This window comes from Zootoca vivipara, chromosome 5, assembly GCF_963506605.1.
Source record: "Zootoca vivipara chromosome 5, rZooViv1.1, whole genome shotgun sequence".
NCBI lineage: Eukaryota > Metazoa > Chordata > Lepidosauria > Squamata > Lacertidae > Zootoca > Zootoca vivipara.
The window spans coordinates 71,874,507-71,895,653 of record NC_083280.1 but is presented as its reverse complement, the minus strand read 5'-3'; the positions used below and the strand labels follow the sequence as shown (position 1 = coordinate 71,895,653).

The 21,147-nt window shown below is 39.1% G+C and overlaps 1 protein-coding gene and 1 non-coding gene across 3 annotated transcripts in view; both read left to right on the top strand.

Annotated features, from left to right (window-relative positions):
* CCAR1 (cell division cycle and apoptosis regulator 1) overlaps positions 1–19,178 on the top strand; it is a 31,367-nt gene extending 12,189 nt beyond the window's left edge. For both annotated transcript variants that reach the window (XM_035137800.2, XM_035137798.2), the window contains exons 11-25: positions 1,191–1,416; positions 1,963–2,076; positions 3,253–3,419; positions 4,155–4,365; positions 5,199–5,282; positions 5,614–5,799; positions 6,578–6,769; positions 7,715–7,948; positions 8,629–8,740; positions 9,120–9,202; positions 9,643–9,789; positions 10,203–10,323; positions 10,781–10,966; positions 11,283–11,488; positions 12,679–19,178. In XM_035137800.2, coding sequence (XP_034993691.2) covers positions 1,191–1,416; positions 1,963–2,076; positions 3,253–3,419; positions 4,155–4,365; positions 5,199–5,282; positions 5,614–5,799; positions 6,578–6,769; positions 7,715–7,948; positions 8,629–8,740; positions 9,120–9,202; positions 9,643–9,789; positions 10,203–10,323; positions 10,781–10,966; positions 11,283–11,488; positions 12,679–12,732 — 2,323 coding nt within the window. In that variant the 3' untranslated portion in view covers positions 12,733–19,178. The remainder of the gene's footprint in view (positions 1–1,190; positions 1,417–1,962; positions 2,077–3,252; positions 3,420–4,154; positions 4,366–5,198; positions 5,283–5,613; positions 5,800–6,577; positions 6,770–7,714; positions 7,949–8,628; positions 8,741–9,119; positions 9,203–9,642; positions 9,790–10,202; positions 10,324–10,780; positions 10,967–11,282; positions 11,489–12,678) is intronic.
* LOC118096676 (small nucleolar RNA SNORD98) lies at positions 2,840–2,903 on the top strand. The gene has a single exon (XR_004693955.1). It is a non-coding gene; the product is annotated as a small nucleolar RNA SNORD98 (small nucleolar RNA).
* Positions 19,179–21,147: the final 1,969 nt, after the last annotated feature.

The following is a 21,147-nucleotide window of genomic DNA, read 5'->3' as shown; positions in this document are numbered from 1 at the left end:
CCTGATCAGGGCTGGACTGTAGTGATTTCCATTTACTCTGACAGTTGCCTAACTGTTCAACGGCTTCTGGAGAAGCAACTTACCCTAAAACAAAAAATGGTGTTGGTTGAGTTTATTTGTTTGTTTGTTGACTAATTAAAACATTTTTTGAGATTTCTGATACTTGATAAAAGTTTAATGGCAATGACAAAAAAGTACCTTAGCTTCTACAAAGGGCTGAGCCAAACTTTTGTGAGTCTTGATTTTTGTTTCAAAATTTGCATGTTCTGTTTTAGAGAACGTTCCAGCAAGCAAAAATAAATAAATAAAAAATGCACAAAATTAAGTTAGTGTCCACATCCTGGAAGAAAAATACAGTAAAAGCTCTGAGCTCTGCGAAAGCCTCCAAAGGCTGGCTTTTGATGTTCTAAAGAACTGTGCAGTGTTGCAGCTACCTGCAGCCCATTGGGCACAGTTCAGGGGAAGCTCTTTGGCCTTGAGAAAAAAGGAGCTTTCCAAACAACAGTTGCTGGAAACCACAGGAGCAGAAGAGTGCTCTTGTGCTCATGTTCTGCTCCCTGGTTTCCCAAAGGCCTTTGGTTGACATAGATAGTCTGGACTAGGTGGGCCACTAGCCTGATCCAGCAGCCTCATCGTATGTTCCTATGTGCTCTGCAATCCCTGAGTATGTATGATCAAACAGAGGAAGTTCCCTGACATGAACAAACTAAAGCTTATGCAGAGTTCCTTTCCATATACAACTTGAGCATTTGCTCTTCCACCCAACCACAAACCCTTGTGACTGTAATAATGTGGGCTAGAGCTGAGCTCTTGCCAGTCACATGTGCAGGAGATTGTCCAACTCCTTTGCTCCCAAGGCTTGGGAGCTTCCTGAGCTGTGCCCACTGTGCTAGCTCAGTGACGGCAGTTTCCCAGAGCCTTAAAAACCAGCTTTTGTTTTGTTTGTCCATTTGTTTCACACAGCTCTATATAAACAGATTAGAATTGAGGACTTGGATGAAAAACAGACAATACTACAAGGAGCAGTAAAATCCACACACAAAATGGAGCTGCTTTTCAGTAATGTCAAAAGTAGCACAAGTATAAAAAGAATGTTTGAGCTCAGTTCTCATTCTACATCTTGCTACAAATTTGTTTTTAAGCCCCAGCTCTTTTTATTGTTGTAAAATATATTTTCTTACTGTTTAAAGCCTTAGCTGTGATATGATGGAACTGAGACGACGATATCAGAACTTGTACATCCCAAGTGACTTCTTTGATGCTCAGTTTACATGGGTGGATGCATTTCCGATGTCAAGACCATTTCAGCTAGGAAACTACTGCAATTTCTATGTAATGCATAGAGAGGTAGATCCTTTGGATAAGAACACTTCTGTACTGGATCCACCAGATGCCGATCATCTATACAGTGCAAAGGTATGTCTAACAACCTAAATCATTCCTGCTTGCATAGAAATGTTTGGAAATGCTTCTTTGAAGGGATTCCCATTGTCTTCTGTGCATAGGTTTTCAGTGATCACTTCATCGCAAATCTTGACTGAACAGTAAGCTCAGTTGGACCAGATTCGGTTTCAACTATTTTTTCCCCAGAGTGGGTGGCATCCTTCCAGGCATTCTTTAGTTGGGCCCTTGATTCATGTTGTGTGTGCATAAAAATCTTTGCAAGATTGCAACGAACTGTATATAGCAATTCAAGAAGCTTTGGATCTGCAGGCTACTTGCTAATTTAGACAAGTCTTATTTAGTGCTTTGGGCATGTTAGATGCTGTTAGAAATTTAAAATCAAGTGATGATTTCATTGAGATTTTTGGATATTTAACCCTTCAAAATAGGTGTATCTTTTTTGACTTTATGCATTATTCTAGTCCTATTGAGTTTAGCAGTTAAGGGTAAGATACCAAGCTTTGAATCATAGCTTCGTTATGTTGTCTTGTCTTTTTTTTTGTCATATTACTTTAACAGGTGATGCTCATGGCCAGTCCTAGCATGGAAGATCTCTATCACAAATCATGTGCTCTTGCTGAAGATCCACAAGAGCTCCGGGATGGTTTTCAACATCCCGCTAGACTCATTAAGGTAAAAATATGCATTTCTAGCAAACAAACATAAACTTACAAACTTTGCTGGAAAATTTATGCAGGTACAAGCTTTCCACATAGTTTTCTTTATGTTGGGAACATAGAATTCCTATATGGACACAAATAATTGCTTTTGAAATGTGTTTTATATATTATTCTTACAGGAGGTCCCCTGTAGTCTCCCATCCAAATTATTAACATGGTTTGCATGTTTTTTGCTTTCAGCACAGCTGAAGCATGTGGTACTTCCAAGCCATTCACAGGACTAGTTTCATTTTTAGAAAATGGACTTAGATCTGTTGCATTGGAGAAAGCCCTTTCCTTGTGCATGAGCAGGAGGAGAGAATATTATCGCCAATTCCCCCTGCTCCCAAACTGCTCTGGATCTTCCGTGAGACTTTGTTCACACAACAGAATCTTTAGATCCAAGCTAGTAAGGTGGTTTTTGTGTCTTGAAAGCAAATAACATCACCTTGAGATAAATGTTGTGGGGTTTTTTTCCCCCATAGACACTGTGAAACCATCAGTATAATCCTATGCATATTTACTGTGAAGCAAGTTCTCCTTTTATTCATTGGAACCTACTTCCAAGAAAATGCCTTCTTATGTTTCTGGCTAAAATTCTTTTAAACTCTCAAGGTTATGTCAATGAACGTTTATACAATTCTATAAGCCCCTGATTTTACAGTACAGAATATTATTTTAATCTCTTGTTTAAAGCATTTTTATCTGATGACAAACTGAAGTCTTGCAGAACGGATGAGTAATGATGTTTTATCCTATTCCATTACTGAAATTCACTGTGGAAAAAAATAAGCTGAACTCATTCTTGAGCAAGACTTAGGCTGCAAAACTGTATTCACTTACCTGGGACTATGCCCATGGTAGACATGTATAGAATTGTGCTGTCATTCTTGCAGATTAGGGATAACTGCTTGTGATGGCATGTAAACTGACAAACAGGTATGTGTAATTTTAATGGGTTTTATCCAATGCAGAATGGAATTAATCACTCTCCAGCGCATTGGGAGACTGTAGGGCATTCAGAAGAAGAAAGTGAAGTCCAGTTGAACAGTCGGAAATCATTGCAGCATAGGATTCTACCCTTTTTTTGCAGTTTGGATAATCTTTTTTTTCTTGGAAGGAAAGTGCTAAGTAGTCTTTTCTTCTCTAGTTTTTAGTGGGTATGAAAGGTAAAGATGAAGCCATGGCTATTGGTGGACACTGGTCTCCCTCACTGGATGGACCTGAGCCGGAGAAGGACCCATCTGTGCTGATTAAAACTGCCATCCGTTGTTGCAGGGCTCTAACAGGGATTGATTTAAGTGTATGCACACAATGGTAAGTACTACGTTCTTAAAAACATTTTGATGAAATAGCAGCATGCTTAAAATCTTCATGAAAATGATTTGTGCAAAATCAACCACTTCTTTATCAGCAGCTGGTAGTAGCTGTGCAGGCAAACTACTCAAAGTGATATCCTAGTTGACAACGCAAATGTGATTTTGGTGCCAAAAGGTTTGAAGAACAATGAACTTTAAATAATGTGTTTGTATTTGTTGTTTGAACTTTGCAATGCTTGTATGTTAAAATATTCTTTCATTTCACGCATAGCTGGAGGAGATCGCCAAGGAAACTTCATTTCATTATTCTCGTGTTTATAAACAATTAGATGTTTGGGGCAGCCATATTTTCTCTTGGTCGATTTACTACTTGTGTTAATCAGCTGTGAATCACTTTGTGAACGAGCACCTTCCACACAATAGATACAAAAAAAAAAGTTCGATTTTTATCTTTTATTTCCTCCCAAGTCAGATGAAATAGCACATTTTAGTGCCAAGTGCAAAAACAATTGCCTTCAGCTTTTTTAGTATTAAATTTATTCCCTAGCAGATGTCTTATAATGCATTGTACACAAGTTTTTCAAAGAGAACATATGGCTTTCATATTTTTTTTCTTTAGAAAAAATTCAGGTTGTCGCAGCAAAGTTGCTTTACTTGATGTGCTACAGTGATCTAGGCTCTGTAAAATGTATTGTAGAATTTTTTTTCCAACATGCTTCTTCCCTTGCAACAGGTACCGTTTTGCAGAGATTCGCTACCATCGCCCTGAGGAGACCCACAAGGGGCGTACGGTTCCAGCTCATGTGGAGACAGTGGTTTTATTTTTCCCGGATGTTTGGCATTGCCTTCCCACCCGCTCAGAGTGGGAAACCCTCTCCCGAGGATACAAGCAGCAGCTGGTCGAGAAGCTTCAGGGTGAACGCAAGGAGGCTGATGGAGAACAGGCACTGAACGCTAATCCCTTTTTCTATTTCTGCTTCTCACAGGCGCAGGAACACAGGCACAAAAATGCACACCACATGCTACACCGCAAACATACCTAGGAGGAACATAATTGGTAACAATGACTGGTAAACCAGCTTTCAGCAGTGTAGAACTTACTTGTGTTTAATTACAGCTAGTGTACCAACTTAAGTGTATACTGATGCAACAAGTGGAATTTAAGTTGTGCACTCCATGCACAAATTTTTGTAATCTTAGAACTAGTTGCTGGAATCTGGGACCAGTTATTGAGTTAAGATTTCAGTTTAAAAAGTTGTGTTAAGCATTTTGCTGTTCTACCCACACAAAAAAACTTTTAATTTTTCTCCCATGTGTTAGCCTTTTAAAATAATAATATTAATAATGATACTTTGAAATAGGCAAGACATTGAAATAACATAGATTAAAAGAATCTTATCTGGCTGGTTGGCAACTTGGTAAATGTAAAAAGGTCTAACAAAATGAGGAGTATTTTGGGTGGTTTGAAAATTGGGGGATAACACACACTGTGTGGTTGGTGGTGACCAGCAGTGTCTGTGTGTCCCCAATGATCTTTGTGTTGTTGTTCTTTATCACCCTTTTGTGTTTCACAGAGATGGCTCTTATTGGCTGATGAGAGAGGCACTGTTATAAACTAGTAGAATGTGTGTATGTGGCTTTGTTGAAATGGTAACTTTAGGAGAAGACTGTCTGATGAAACAGTTGTGGCCTTGCCCAGATCAGCTGCAGAATTTAAGAAAGAATCATATTCATTTTGAAGCTTTCTGAAAGATGATGACTTCATTTCATTTTTTAGGATGAAGAGGAGAAGGATGATGGGGAAGCAAAAGAGATTTCTACTCCTACTCATTGGTCCAAACTTGACCCAAAGGCAATGAAGGTAACCATAGCTGAAGACTTCAGGATGTTTACATTACATTACAAAGTTTTAGTAAATATTGTAGTATTGTTTCTTTTCTGAAGGTAGTACAGTTATTGAGAATTTGTGATGCTTTGATCTTTTTAAATGAGTGAAATCTTTGAAAATCACTGATACACATTATATTGGGGCAAATGTATCATGAATTTTAAAAAAATGAAGCTTTGTGATTTTTGCCAACATTTGCTTGCCTTATATTTCAGTAATTTGAGATGTGCTTGTCTCTGAATAGGTTTGATTATATAAATACTAAATTGTGAATTAAAGGCTCACTGTAATATTTATCAACTAGGTTAATGACTTACGCAAAGAATTAGAAAGCCGAACTCTTAGCTCAAAGGGCTTGAAATCCCAGCTGATAGCCCGACTAACAAAGCAACTCAAAGTGGAAGAGCAGAAGGAAGAACAGAAAGAATTGGAGAAGTCTGAAAAGGAAGATGAAGAGGAGGAAGAGAGGAAATCTGAAGATGACAAAGAGGTAGAAGTCTAGTGGATTTACTTAGGTAGAAAATGTTCACTAGTAAATGTTTAGTTCATTATTAAGCTGAACTTCAGGTGTGTTTGTGAGTGATAAGAAGATCTTCATGAGAGTAAGGTCTGATCTTATGCATGCATACTGTAGTGGTGGGGGCTGCTTTCTCATAACTTCTTGCCACACCAATCCAAAAGCCACAAGGTCTTGTCTCCAGTGTTACCTAGCCCCTGAGGGAAGGTAGTGGTAGCATGGGAAGGAGCTGCTAAGCCATTTATGTCTACATCTCTATTTACATTTGCATCTTCCTTGTTGCAACAAACATTGCTAGTGCTAAGAACACTAAATAACAGGGCTTGTTAAGTTACATTAGAGTTAAATACATTTCCAGCCACAACATAGTGCTGGTTAGGCCTTTGCTTTGTAGAGAAGAAGTATGCTCTCCTTTTCCTCAAATACAGGATACATCATCTCTCATCTCCTTATTCTTAGGTGTCTTAGGGTAAGAGAAATTGACCCGAGGATCTTGACCATTGAGTGAAAATTTGAACCTGGGTCTCCCCAGTCACTCCCACACCAGGCTGACTCTCCAGGTTCTGTCATGGAGTGCCCCAGCTAGCATGCATATAACATTCACATAGGGGAAGGGAATAGAAGTGTCCAGTAAACAACGGAGTATGTGGCTCTCCCCACTCCCCCTGCCTTTTCACCCCCCTCAAGAAGTAAATATTTAAAGTTCATACTCTGATGATTCCACTCCAAATTCCTTTTTCCAAATCTTTAGGAAGAAGAAAGGAAACGCTTAGAGGAAGTGGAACGCCAACGTCGAGAGAGGCGATACATCTTGCCTGATGAGCCAGCAATCATTGTGCATCCTAACTGGGCAGCCAAAAGTGGAAAGTTTGACTGCAGTATTATGTCTCTTAGTGTTCTTCTGGATTACAGGCTGGAGGATAACAAAGAGCATTCTTTTGAGGTCATCTCTTCACCTAACTTTCTCCCCTCACTATTTCTGAATAACTGCTTGTGTGATCACCCTTCTGATCACACAACATTGGATACAATTAATTAAGGTGCCCCTGTTCTCTTAAGAGTGCAGCCTCTCTGGCTTCAAGCTTTTAATTTTATGCCCCATCTTGGCTCTGTGATGAGACAGGGCCAGCTCAATTACTTACGTCAGATTAAGAAAAAATGACACTGTTTACCAGCAGTACAACTGTAAAACCTCCATTCATTTGAATTGGATTTGCACCAAGCTAGACTTCTGTGCTCCTGTTACAGTAAATAAATTATGACAATTGTATCCCTCTCTTCTACTGTAGCCTGGCACCATACATGCAGTGGCTTAGTGATCTTCAAGTGGGGCCTGCTTTATAAGAGAGTTGAACTTTGCCATGGAATCAGGGGATATAGTTGGTCAACTCCTTATTTTGTAACTTCAGCCTGCCTTTCTGTAAAATGAGGATATGGTGAATTTCCTCACTAAAATTTTGTTTAAGCAAAAGAAAAGATCGTAAAACTGCAGAATTTAAAGTGCCAGGTTAATTTTTTACTTCTGCATTCTTTTAATGAACAGGAATTTTGATATTATTGCTTATATTGAAGTTGAATATTATGTAACTGTTTTCTCAGGTGTTAATCACTTCTAGCAAAACCAGCAAAAAGTCTTGTAGCATGTTAAAGACTAATTTACTATGGCATGAGTTTTCATGGACAATAGTCCATTTTTTCAGATGTATAAAGTGTTATTTTGAGTTGTAGGTATGTTGAGGGTGGGGCATAGTACACAGTGAGGTAGAAGGAAATGAAATGCACGAAAGTACAAGCAGAGTTAATTACATTTTAACAAGATTATGCGAGCATACTGTTTGTAATTCTGTTTCGGTGCTTTGTTAATTCTAATTTGTTGCTTCTTGTGCAGGTTTCATTATTTGCTGAACTTTTCAATGAAATGCTTCAAAGGGACTTTGGTGTCCGAATATACAGATCCCTCTTGTCGCTTCCAGATAAGGAAGATAAAAAAGATAAAAAGAACAAAAAAGATGAGAAGAAAGAGAAAAAGGAAGAACGAGATGATGAAAATGATGACCCAAAGCCTAAAAGAAGAAAATCTGGAGATGAGAGAGAAAGAAAAGATGAGAGGGATGACAGGAAGGTTAGTGGCCATTAGAGGAAAGAACTAATCAGCTGATGGAATAAGAACGGTTTATGGAGGAAGGGCTTGTTCCTAAATTTCATCAGTTTTAATTTTATTTCTCATGCTGGTTAATTTTATCAGATCTTGCCTGATAGGAATTCTATAACTGATTTCTTCTCCTTAAAAGGAGTTCAAATTGTTACATGAAAAAATAAATCCTCCCCTACCCCAGACAATGACAACAACTGGAGCACTGCTTCAGCTTAATAATTTTCTGGCTATTGGTTCACTCTTCAGGGCAAATAGGAAATACAGAAACGTAAGCAATATCATCATCCGTTTTCAAGTCCTCTTGCTAGAGGAGTGGGATTGAATCCCAGATCTCTGTGATTTGTTTTAGAACGTTTTGCACCAAGGGTGAGATCCAGTGTTTTATGAATGGACTCCCTCTTCCTCTTCTCTCTGTGCACTCCAGAATCTGCTCCAGAGGGCTGGGGGTTCTTCTAGAGTGGATTTAGAGATATACAAGGGAGAACAGGGTAGAGGCGAAGAAGGGAGAGTCACATTACACAAGCAGAAACGGATTACCCAGTCGGGCAGACACAGTTGGATGTCACCCCCAATTTGTGTGGTTTGAAGGTTTTTTAATTACTGCTGCCAATCGTTGGATTGTGTTAATATTTGTGAACTAATTACAGAGAGAAGATAAGAAGAAGGATGATGCTAAAGATGAAGATGAAATGGAAGATGACAATAACCAAGAAGAATATGATCCAATGGAAGCAGAGGATGCTGAGGATGAAGATGATGGTATATGGGGATGATTACTCTAATTAAAAGGTGGCAGGTGCAGACAAGGGCAAAACTGCAGAGCCTTCTTGTTGCTCTTGTCGTGTTGATTTACACTAGTGGATTTGCAGTGAGTAACAGACTGTGTACAATACTTAGGTACATTTTGATGTGAAAATCCAATCTATAAAACTACAATTATTACTTAAGAATATTGAACCAAAGTGGTCCAGAAGAGAAATAATATCTTTGGCACATGTGTGTTAACAGAACTTCTGCTGTTTCTTTCTATGTTGTAAGATGCCCTTAGCATCACATGTCTCATTCTGAGATGTGTATAATAGCAGTATAAAGCACTAACATACTATGAATGTGCTGAAGGTGATGTTTGTTTCCATAGATAGGGATGATGAGGAAATGAACAGGCGAGATGACAGAAGAGAGGGAAACCGGCATTGCAAAGAGAGAGCTTCTAAAGATAAGGTATTTAGTGCTGTGAGTTGCTAACTGTGAATTGATGAAGATGCTAGATAACTGGGAAGGAATAGTCTGTCTGCCAAAACTGTCTTCATCAGTCTTAAGTTCTGTTTCCTGAAGGGTTTGTTTACTGGAGATAGTGTCAAAAATCAGTTGAGGTGAAAACTCTTTCCCTATTATGTAATATACTAGTAGCTCTGACCTGTAATCAGTGTGGGAACTAACTCCTGGAAACAGCTTCTGTCAGATCCTGCTGCTCCTATCTCTTGTCCTCATAAATTGTATAACCATCTATGAAAGTGTTTAGTGTTGTAGTGCTTTAGAAAAGTTATATAGATGCACATGCCTTTAAGGAAGCTGTACTTAACATGTTTTCTAATACTGAAATAACTAATGGATAATAAAAAAGGGAAAAAAGCCTTACTGTTATAAAATGTGTTTTTTAGGAAAGAGACAAAACACAGATGATAACTGTTAACCGCGATCTTCTGATGGCTTTCGTTTATTTTGATCAATGCCATTGTGGATACCTTCTAGAAAAGGATTTGGAAGAGATACTGTACACACTTGGACTGCATCTCTCACGAGCTCAGGTTTGTTGCTAAAGCTGTATGGGAATGAAGAAAAAGGAAGGCCTTGCAGTGCTCAGTCTGCATCACTGTTTTTTTCTCTGATTAACTGCAGTATAATAAAGAGAAATAAGACTTGTCCAGTCACTTTTTATACATCTGTATTTTCTTTGCTAGAGAAAAGGGAGGAAACAAGGGGGTGTTCATGATGGGGGAAAAAAAATGATAAAGTCCACATGCATACAGAAGAATTTTATTGTCAATAATTTATGTTAAATTACTCTATTGCTGTAAAATATTTCAAGCTTCGAGATTTGATTTTTTTTGGGGCTTTTTAAGGTATTTATATTGTAAAAATGTATTGCTTATATTATGCATGAGAATCATGCCTTTGTTGAGCACACCATTAATGTGAATTTGGTCTCCTGCTATCTTAGGTTAAGAAGCTGCTTAATAAGGTGGTGCTTCGTGAATCTTGCTTTTATAGAAAACTGACAGATACTTCTAAAGATGAAGAAAATCAAGAAGAAATTGAAACTCCACAGGAAGAAATGCTAGGTGACACAATTTTGTTAGCTATGAAGACATGTCAATCATTATGTATGGTGAAATATCTTGTACCTGTGTCACTTTAATAGCATGTACTCAGTGTGGTAGGTAGTAAAGCTGCAGTAGTGAAATTCAGAGAGGGGACCATTTTGAATGAGCAGAAGTCCCTGTGTGTTTGCACACGGCACATTTGGATCTCATCCTGGTTTTTTCCATATTTTGCCAACATGACGATCTCCACACTATGGACAATCTGAAAGTTTTTTGAGTGGAAATTTTATTCCTTATGTTGGGACTGAGGATGTGGGGGAGGGAAACATTTGTTTCACTCTTGGAATATGCAAGTACACTGGAATTCTTGAGAAAATGTGGGACGGTGGTAATTTTCTACTTCAGGAGTCTTGAAACTCACCAGACATGTCTGGTGGTGACGTTTATTTTAATGTTATTTCTTAACCCCCTATAGGAAACAGGCTGCTGCTACCATCACCTGCTATAAAACAAGAACCAAGAAGCTCAGAAGAAAACGTTGGCCTCATTGTTTACAATGGAGCTATGGTGGATGTAGGGAGTCTCTTGCAGAAACTAGAGAAGAGTGAAAAAGCCCGAGCTGAGATGGAACAAAAGCTTCAGTCACTAGAAGAAAAGACAGGTGGGAGAGTGAGCTTTGAATTATTGCTTCACACATTCAGAAAGGTTTATTATTAAAACTGAAAAATATTTTAAAGCCGAACAATTACAATGCCTATGAATTGGGTGGATGTATGAATACTCAGGTCTTCTGGTCTGAATAAAGAGGACACATCTTACCAAATCACATTACTACCAGTAGCTATGCTGGGTGATACAGCTGTATAATTAGGTACATAGCATCTTTAATGCTCTTTGTTCTGTAATGCTTGAAGTAATATAGAAAAACTGAAAGTGAAATATTAAGTGATTTAAAATCTCTTTTTGGGGGTTTTCAGATGAAGATGAAAAGACTATATTGAATTTGGAGAATCTGAATAAAGGTCTGTCTGCAGAACTTAAAGAAGTCAAAAAAGATGCTGGCCAGCTACAAGAGAATTTGAAGGCATCAGAAGATACAAATTTGCAGTTTGAGGGGCAGCTGAATAAGACAATAAAAAGTTTGGCTACAGTTATGGATGAAATACACAGTGTTCTTAAAAAGGTAAAGGTTTTTCTAAACCTGGGTGGGATTCAACTAATCTGTTGCGTGTGCACAGCAAGGCCTGCTTGTGCAACCAGACAAACTGCACTTTATTAAACTTTGCCTAACCATGGAGGTGCTGTGGCCTGGAGGATGTCCTGAGGACTGTATTTGGATCCTGGGCCTGAGGTTCCCCATCCCTGTGAAAGAGGTGTATAAGATTAGGCATTGCATGGAGAAACTGGGTCGGGAGAAGTTTTTTCTCCCCCTGTCATAATATTAGAACTCTTGGGTTCTAACGAAGCCGAATGTTGGACTATTTAGGACAAACACAAAGAAAGTACTTCACACAGTGCATGAAACTCTCTTCCCCCAAGAGGTAGTGATGGCCACTTTAAACAAGGATTAGAAAAATGCATGGAAAATAGAGCTATTGATGGCTTATGTTCCCCTCCACTCTTAAGAGGCAGCATGCCTCTGAATTCCAACTGCTGGGAATCAGAAGCGGAGAGAGTGCTGTTGTACTTAGATCTTGCTTTTAGATTTTCCATAGGCATCTGGTTGGTCACTGTGCTGGCCTGATCCAGCAGGGCTCTTCATATGTTTATATAATGAATACCCCCCTTCCATCAAAAAGCAAGCCTTAAAGAGACACTGATTGTTTACTTAGAGACCCCACTGTGGTTATTTAGTCAAGCCATATTGCAAGAGGAACAGTATAATCTATATCCTTTAGAGCCAATGGATACTGTCACACATGTGGAAGATAACACCCAAAAGAACTTCAAGAAATTGAAATATTGCTTCAGTTATATTATTTTCTTGCCAGCCCTGGCATTGAAAGTATGTTTGTGGGAGGGAGAGGGAAAGAAAGAAGGAGAAAGAGTGAGTGGTGGGTTTGGTTTTTGTCTCCTAGCATATTAAAAATGTGCAAATACCTGTGATTTCACATTATGTAAAAGAATAGTACTAGTATTTGCAACTATTGCAATCTGGTTTTCCTAGGTATTCATTTTAAGAGTATAGTGTCATAGTTTGGCACTTCAAGCACAAGACACAGAGATCCATGTTTATTAATCACTCAGTGGCTGATGACAGGTGATTAAAAATTGTACCTGCTGTTAGCATGGGAATAATGTTGTATATGAACAACATTGTATATGCTTCAGTTGATATAACCCTTCATTAGTGTATTTCGTCCTTTTCTACAGGATATTGTGAAGACTGAAGATCAGAAATCCAAAGAAAATGGAGCAAATGTATGACAAACTTGCTGCTGCTGTGGGGAATATGGTGTCACATAATGTAATATAAATCATGAAACTGGAGTGTATGAAAGTGGTGCATGTTTGATTTTAGTAGTATAAATACCTTAGTCCAAGCAAAGGATGTAAAAAGTTTTATAAATGTGCGAGCCTGCTTCAAAGCATTGCTTGTAATTCATAGCTCTCAATTTATTAGACACTCTTTGAGTGAAAATAATTTTGCATTGCAAATATGTTTTAGGGCAAACTTCGTTATAGTTTGAATGCTAATAAAGTTCATCAATTTAATGGAAAGTATGGTAGCAAGTATTTAATTATCAAATGTTTTCCTTTTAAAGTCTAGTGGAGACTGTTTTTCCATTATTTATAGAAATGCCATTCTTAGGTTTTTATTTCAGTCTAATTAGCCTTTTTAAATTCGGGTATAAATCATAGCATGCTGCTTAATTTTGCAAGTAAAGATTTTTAAAGAAAACCTTGAATTTCTTGTCACAGTTTCTTCCCTTTAAATCAAACCTTCTCACTTGGAAGTTGTTCTTATTACTGTTTTGGTGCCCAGTGATTAAGAAAAATAGTAAGGAACTTAGCAGAATGGTAAATTGGGATTTATATGAAAATACAGATTGGTTTTGTTATGCATTTTTTTAATTACTGCATTAATATACCAGACACTTAAGTCTATGAAAATGTACAATTGCATAACTGGCCAGTAGATGTCACTGTAAGGCTTTATGGGGGTGGGGTGGGGATTGCTACTACTTTTTTATTGGCTCTCATTAAACTGGTTGTTTATTTTCCAGTGTTAATTCATTAAGATTTCAAAAAGTCCAAGTGAGTAAAGTATTACGTGCCTTTCACGCAACTTCTTAAAAGATCTAAATTTGTGAAGTGACACATCATTTTTGTTGTGAAAACAGAAGGTGGTATTTAAGAGAGAGAGTGTAGTACATGAGCTTTACTCAAGTTAAGCAAGAACATGACCTTGGGGTTGTAATGGGCTACTCAGTGAAGACCCAAGTGTGTGGCAGCTGTGGAAAAAAGGGCAAATCCTGCTCTAGGGAACCTTGGGAAAAGCACTGAAAATAAAGCTGCACCTGAAATAATAGGTATAGTTCTGGTTGCTGCACCTCAAAAAGGATACCGTAGAGCTGGAAAAATTTCAGGAAATGCCAACCAAAATGTTAAAGTAGGTGGAGCAACTCCTTGATGAGGAAAAGGTTGCAGCAGTTGGGCTTTCTTACCAGTGCCGTAGCAAGGTCTACACACTGATCGTTACTCATTGTACCGTCACTACTTTCCTAAACTCTGATCAAACCAAATGAAGTGTGTAGAATTTAGTGGTAATTTAATGCCTTGGATTTTGATTTGTAGAATATGGGAGTCTCTCTTTATGTGCCCAGTATTTTGAAAGCTGAGAGCACCACACAGTTAAAACATACACAGAATGGAGAAATCTGGGGCACCGCAATGCTCAAAGCTTTTGTTGGTCATTTGTTTAAATACAAGTCTTGTTGCTTAGTTGCTCCCTATTTAGTTTCACGGTTCATGAAGACCTGTTGCAACCTATGAAGAGGAAAACATAAAAAGCAGTCCGATTATAGCACTCCTCTTTATTATTCGTCCCTTTAACTATACTGAATTAACTGTATACGTTGGCCTAATTTCTTAGCCATAACTATATCTCAGTACTGTAGTAACGTTGGCAGCTTTTGTGATTGACCTAAATAAAAGGCCTGGTACATCTGCAGCAACAATATGTGATTGGGGGTGGGGGTGGAAGTAAGGAGTCTATAGTCCGCAACCTTGCATAATTATTTTGCTGCCTCTGGTCCTCCTTGTTTTTCCTTGGGATTAACATTTTTTACATGCAGTTTTAATGTCTGGCTTCTGTAAGCCTGAGCCTATGAAATGTAAATGTCTTTTAGTGAGATTTGGGTTGTTTCTTCCCTCCTTTTACTCACGTTTGCATATTTGCCTTCCTGTTTCCTGCAACATTTAAAAATGGAAAGCCCCCTTTGTAGGTTGACATTGTGATGATTTGTAAGTGTGAAATAACCACTGCAGATCAAACGCCACAAAGTTTGCGCATTTCCTAAAAAAAACCCAACACACTACAGTGAAGACTATTCACATCTTAGAGGTGTTGCGTGCTCTGTTCTTAATGTTATATTTAATTTGCTTTGATTGTATGCTTTCATTTTAGATTTACTTTGGGTGACATAATGGTATTGGCCTGCTTATGGAATGGATTTCAGCTTGCACAGTAGAACTTTCCCTTCTTCCTCTTGTAGTCCCCCAAGATGGGGAGAGCCTTTAGAGCAAATTTGGGGGTTGTGTGAGAGGCTTGGGGGAGGGAAGTATTGTCATGTTCATTTGCGCAACACTGGATATCATGCATATATTTTTTTACTGTACAATGCCCAGAGATCTTTGTTTTATAGGGTAGCATATAAAACAATGTGTTTGATGCTTATGCTATAGCAGCGCTCCAAATTAGTTGGCTCTGTTATGGAATTCATATCAGAATTGTGAATCCAGGGCTATAGCAAGGTGCATGCCTGTCTTGTAGCGTGTACCTTCTTTTCCAGGATGCTGCAGCTAACCACTTCCCCCCTTCCTCCTTTCTGTAACAGCTGCTGCGGTTAGTGTCTTTTTCAGTATTACAGGTTTATTATGCTAAATTTGTTTTCTAAACTGATGGAAAACCCACTTTGTTTTGCTTGTCCTGTGGAGATAAAAGTTGTGATTCTATTGCACACACAAGGAGGTACATCATATCATCATATAAAGAAGTTACCTGTTTTGATGGAGGAAGTTTGTTTTAGGCTTGCTATCCTACCCACTCTTAGCAATCTCTGTTGAGGATAGGACTGTTAAATTATTAAATCAGTTCTGATTATTATTAAATTCACAGACCAATAATAGTTGGTGCAAATGGCCTCAGGGGCGAGAAGTGCCTTTTACCAGCTGCACCTGGTGTGATAGCTATGATCATTCCTGGACCCAGAGAACTTGACCACAGTACCCGTAGTTCAGGCGACTTCAATATCGTATTACTGTGGGGTTTCTCTTGTGCTTGGCCTGGAAACTAATTAGTGCAAAATGCTGCACCACAGTTGCTGACAGGAATGACACCTCTGCTCGGAGATCTGCACTGGTTGCAGATTTGTTACCAGGCCAAGTTCAAGTTATGAAAAGGCCTTAACTGGTGCTGTTACTGGTGCCAAAATTGCTTTGCAATTGTAAATATTCAGTCTTTTAGTGTGGCAGCACCTACAGTTTAGAACGCTCGACATCAGGCAGAAGTCTTCGCTCTACTCTTGGTTTATGCAGGACTATGCAGACATGTAGAGGCTGACGTAAAGGTAAAGGGACCCCTGACCATTAGGTCCAGTCGTGACCGACTCTGGGGTTGCGCGCTCATCTCGCATTATTGGCCGAGGGAGCCGGCGTATAGCTTCCAGGTCATGTGGCCAGCATGACAAAGCCGCTTCTGGCAAACCAGAGCAGCACATGGAAACGCCGTTTACCTTCCCGCTGTAGCGGTTCCTATTTATCTACTTGCATTTTGACGTGCTTTCGAACCGCTAGGTTGGCAGGAGCTGGTACCAAGCAACAGGAGCTCACCCCGTCACAGGGATTCGAACAGCCGACCTTCTGATCAGCAAGTCCTAGGCTCAATGGTTTAACCCACAGCGCCACCTGGGTCCCTAGATGCTGACATACTGTACTTTATTTTTTTTTGTTAATTTTAATTATTTTAATCATTGTTTCAGCCATGTTTATTGATACTTTGTGTATTTCTTATAAAGAGCTTAGAAGTTTTCCTACAACAAAGTGGTATATAAATTTTATTTTAAAAATTACACAATGAAAATACTGATCGTCACAGAGGAGCCAAAGAGTTCCTTATCATCTGCTTCCTAATTTGTGTTCAAAGTTTAAAATTGAACTTTTCGGTGGATGACCCCTTAAACAGAAAGATGGTTTTGTAGGTATTCCAGGTTGTGTTCTTAATAAAAGGAAAAGTTAGCTTCTAAGGGCTCCTTTATACAAATTACAATATAAAAGGACATCACCCATGGATTCTACCTTTCTAGTTCCACAATGACATTCATTAGGTGCAATTGTATTAAATCAGCCGGATAGAAAAACAGGGCAGACCATTAAGATGAATAAGCGTAAATGCCTCTCGTAAATTGCATTAAGAATGAAAGGAAAGAAAGGCACATACTGATGTAATCTGGATTCAGTTTCAAAGTTGGGACAAGAAAAAGAAAAGTCTTAAAGGATCACTACTTACTCAATCACTACCAATAGAATAGAGAGAGAGAAGTTGGGATTTCAGGGGGGAATTGTTTGCTGCATATTCTTGTTCTGAGTGCTTTGCTATCAGAAATAAAGAGCAATGTGAGAGACTTCTACTTTAACTTAAAATTAGTCCCCTCTTCGCCTTTCTTTTTTTATTAACTTGACTCCTTTGAGGGACAAAGCCAACACAGGAAAACTACTTTCTAAGAACCTGGTTAGAGTAAGTATTAATTTGCAGAAATTTGCCACTTTTCTTTGATAATGAGTGTTTTGAAGTGCTGGATCCTTCCTGTAGAAAAGAGTCATTTTGGTTTAGCAATATTTACTGACAGTTAACATTTCAGAGTTATCTTATTTTGCTTTTGGATAAGGAAAACCGGTTGGCTTATACTTTACACATTAGTTTTTTGATTAACTATTTTATTTGATCCAAGCATCATAAAATTATATTAAAAACACTTAAGAGTAGATTCAGATTGTGTTCCATATGGCTGGGGTGAAACCTCTGGATTAAAATTAAAGGAAAGTAGAGAACCCCATTTTATAAAAGAATGAGGGGACAGAACCCCCACCTTTTTTACCTTTCTCTATTAATCATGCATTCTCTCCTGTCCAATTGAACTTAAGATCTGTGGATGGAAGTAGTCTTTATATTTTTTGGATCAGGAAACGTGTGCCTAAATTAAGAGGCACGCATGCAGAATGCACAACACTAAGATAAGTGCAGTGCAGCTAGCCTGTATTTGGATCCGCATGTATATCCAATTTACCTTCAGATTTTTTAAAGTGCGAGAAGGCCATTCAGGGTGGAGAATCGATGGTCCTCCAGATGTTGCTGGACTGTAACTTCCATTATCTCCATTATCATGACCATTGGCCATGGGGCTGATGGAAGTTGGAAGGACAAAAACATATGCAAGACCACAGATTCCCCACCTGTGAAGGAACAGCCCCCTTACAAGTTAAAGGATGGCTGGAAGAGGGAAAGTTGGGCTATGAACTCAATCACTCCTTCATGAGACTCTGGGTGGCATCACTAATATGCGTTCATGCTTCTGCACTGCTCTCTGTTGTAAGTCCCCCACAATCCTAGAGCAGTGTGTGTGTGTGTGTGTGCGCGCGCCCTTGATCTCTGCCAGGTGGAGGCATCTTTGGGCAGTCGGGGCTTTTCCCCCTGCCCCTTTCATCCCTCAGGTATTTGTATGTATATTCACTGCTTCACATTTTGGCACCTGTGTTTCCCAAATTTGGGTCACCATCTGTTTTAGACCACAACTCCCATCATTCCCAGTTAATAGGAACAGTGGTCAGGGATGGTGGGAATTGTAGCCCCCCCCCCCAAAAAAAACAACCAGATGGAGACCTAAGTTTGGGAAACATTGGTCTAGTGCATCTGCATGTAGGACACACCAGTAGAAGGAGTGATTTGAATAAGCTTTCTTGTCATCTGAAGAACAGAAAAGCCTGCAGAATAATTATCCCATTTTCTCAGCTGCACTTGAGAAGGAATTGGCTCACAGCCAGCCATATTTGCATAAAAAAGCCAAATGTGTTGCTACAAATTCAGCTTCTGTATCATAGGAGACCAAAGTGCCATATAGTGCAGGCTTGGATTATTAGAATTATTTTTTAACTAAAGGATTGGAAGACGGGAGGTGGCTTGATTGCTATGTTTCAAAAGAAGTATTGTATTTTAACTATACAGTAAGAGGAAAAGAAAACCAAACACGTGTACTGTATAAAACAAATAACCTTTCTACCGTTTTGAGCTAAGTCCTGATTAGAACAGAAATACATTGGTTGGTCCTTTTTCTTATTATTCCAATCAGTAACCTCATTCATACAGTACTTGGAAAGTATCATTAAATATAGGGACATATCTGACCCACATAAGCATCTATCCATAACAAGTATGGAGTGTGCCATAATTGGAAAGCCTCCCCTTTCCCTTTGTTGGAAGCTAAAATGTATCTGGATACTTTTACTGAATAGATAACCTTAGGGCTGAGACTTCAGCTTTTTAGGACATATGACCACCCACTTGACAAATGGGGCACAAACAGAAGATACTGGCTCAGCGCCCAATGCTGAGTCTTTAACCTTTCAGCAGCAGTATTTATGCCAACTGCTTTGTTAGCACAGCACAGTGTGCCATAGGATTGCACCTTTTCTTAGTTTAAAATCCTGTTTAGATGTAATAATACAGCTTTACAAATAAGTTGTTTTATTTCATAAAATTTATATACTGCCTGATTGTAAAAACAACAACAAACAAACAAACAAACCTCAAAGTGGTTTGCAAAAAGAATAAAACATCTGAACAACTTCCAGCACAATCTAACTACAGCACAATCTTATTACAGTACATCTAAATTTACAGCACCCTTTTAACTCTGTCTATTCAGAAGTGAGTCCTATTGAATCCACTGGTGCCAACTCCTGAGTAAGCAGGTTTATCACTGATGGAGTTGCAAGGAGGAGTTTTGTCCTTCACTCATCCCTTTCCGTCCTTATATGGAGTAAGCAGGTTTAAGATTGTGGTTTTCAGCATGGGTTTCACAATCAGCATGGGTTTTCAGCATGGGTTTCTGAAAAAATAAGTCATGTCAGACTAATCTGATCTCATTACAAGCCTGGTAGATGAAGGGAACGCTGTGGATGTAGCCTATCTTGATTTCAGCAAGCCTTTGACAAGGTGCCCCATGATATTATTGTAAAGAAGCTGGTAAAATGCGGGCTAGACAATGCGACCATTCAGTGGATTTGTAACTGGCTTACTGACCGAACTCAAAGGGTGCTCATCAATGGCTCCTCCCCATCCTGGAAAGTAGTGACTAGTGGGGTGCCACAGGGTTCTGTCTTGGGCCCAGTTTTATTCAACATCTTTATCAATGACTTGGATGATGGGCTTGAGGGCATCCTGAGCAAGTTTGCAGACTACACCAAATTGGGAGGGGTGGCTAATACCCCAGAGGAAAGGATCACACTTCAAAATGACCTTAACAGATTAGACAACTGGACCAAAGCAAACAAGATGAATTTTAACAAGGAGAAATGTAAAGTACTACACTTGGGCAAAAAAAAATGAAAGGCACAAATACAGGATGGGAGACACCTGGCTTGAGAGCAACACATGTGAAAAGGATCTAGGAGTCTTAGACCACAAACTTGACATGAGTCAACAGTGTGATGCAGCAGCTAAAAAAGCCAATGCAATTCTGGGCTGCATCAATAGGAATATAGCATCTAGATCAAGGGAAGTAATAGTACCACAGTATTTTGCTCTGGTCAGACCTAACCTGGAGTACTGTGTCCAGTTCTGAACACCACAGTTCAAGGAGGATACTGACAAGCTGGAACGTGTCCAGAAGAGGGCAACCAAAATGGTCAAAGGCCTGGAAACGATGCCTTATGAGGAATGGCTTAAGGAACTGGGTATGTTTAGCCTGGAGAAGAGAAGCTTAAGGGGTGATATGATGGCCATGTTCAAATATATAAAAGGATGTCATATAGGGGAGGGAGAAAGATTGTTTTCTGCTGCTCCAGAGAAGCGGACACGGAGCAATGGATTCAAACTACAAGAAATAAGATTCCACCTAAACATTAGGAAGAACTTCCTGACAGTAAGAGCTGTTCGGCAGTGGAATTTGCTACCAAGGAGTGTGGTGGAGTCTCCTTCTTTGGAGGTCTTTAAGCAGAGGATTGACAGGCATATGTCAAGAATGCTTTGATGGTGTTTCCTGCTTGGCAGGGGGTTGGACTGGATGGCCCTTGTGGTCTCTTCCAACTCTATGATTCTATGATTATCTCTTAACATTTTGATCCTAAGCACATTTCCGTCTTAGTAACGGCTACTGACTGCCACAGAGCTTGTTTGAAACTATGGGTTGTACCCAATGCTAGTCCTACTCAGAGTAGATCCATGGAAATTAATGAACATGAGTACATAACTGACTTAGGCCTATTGGTTTGCTCTGAGTAAACCTAGTTGGATACCACCATAAGTGCATTTAGGACTGGAACATGTAAGGTCCAATTCATTTTATGTGCAGGCAGTTATATGTGCTACTTAAGACACTGGTGCTTGTGGCAGCTTACATTATG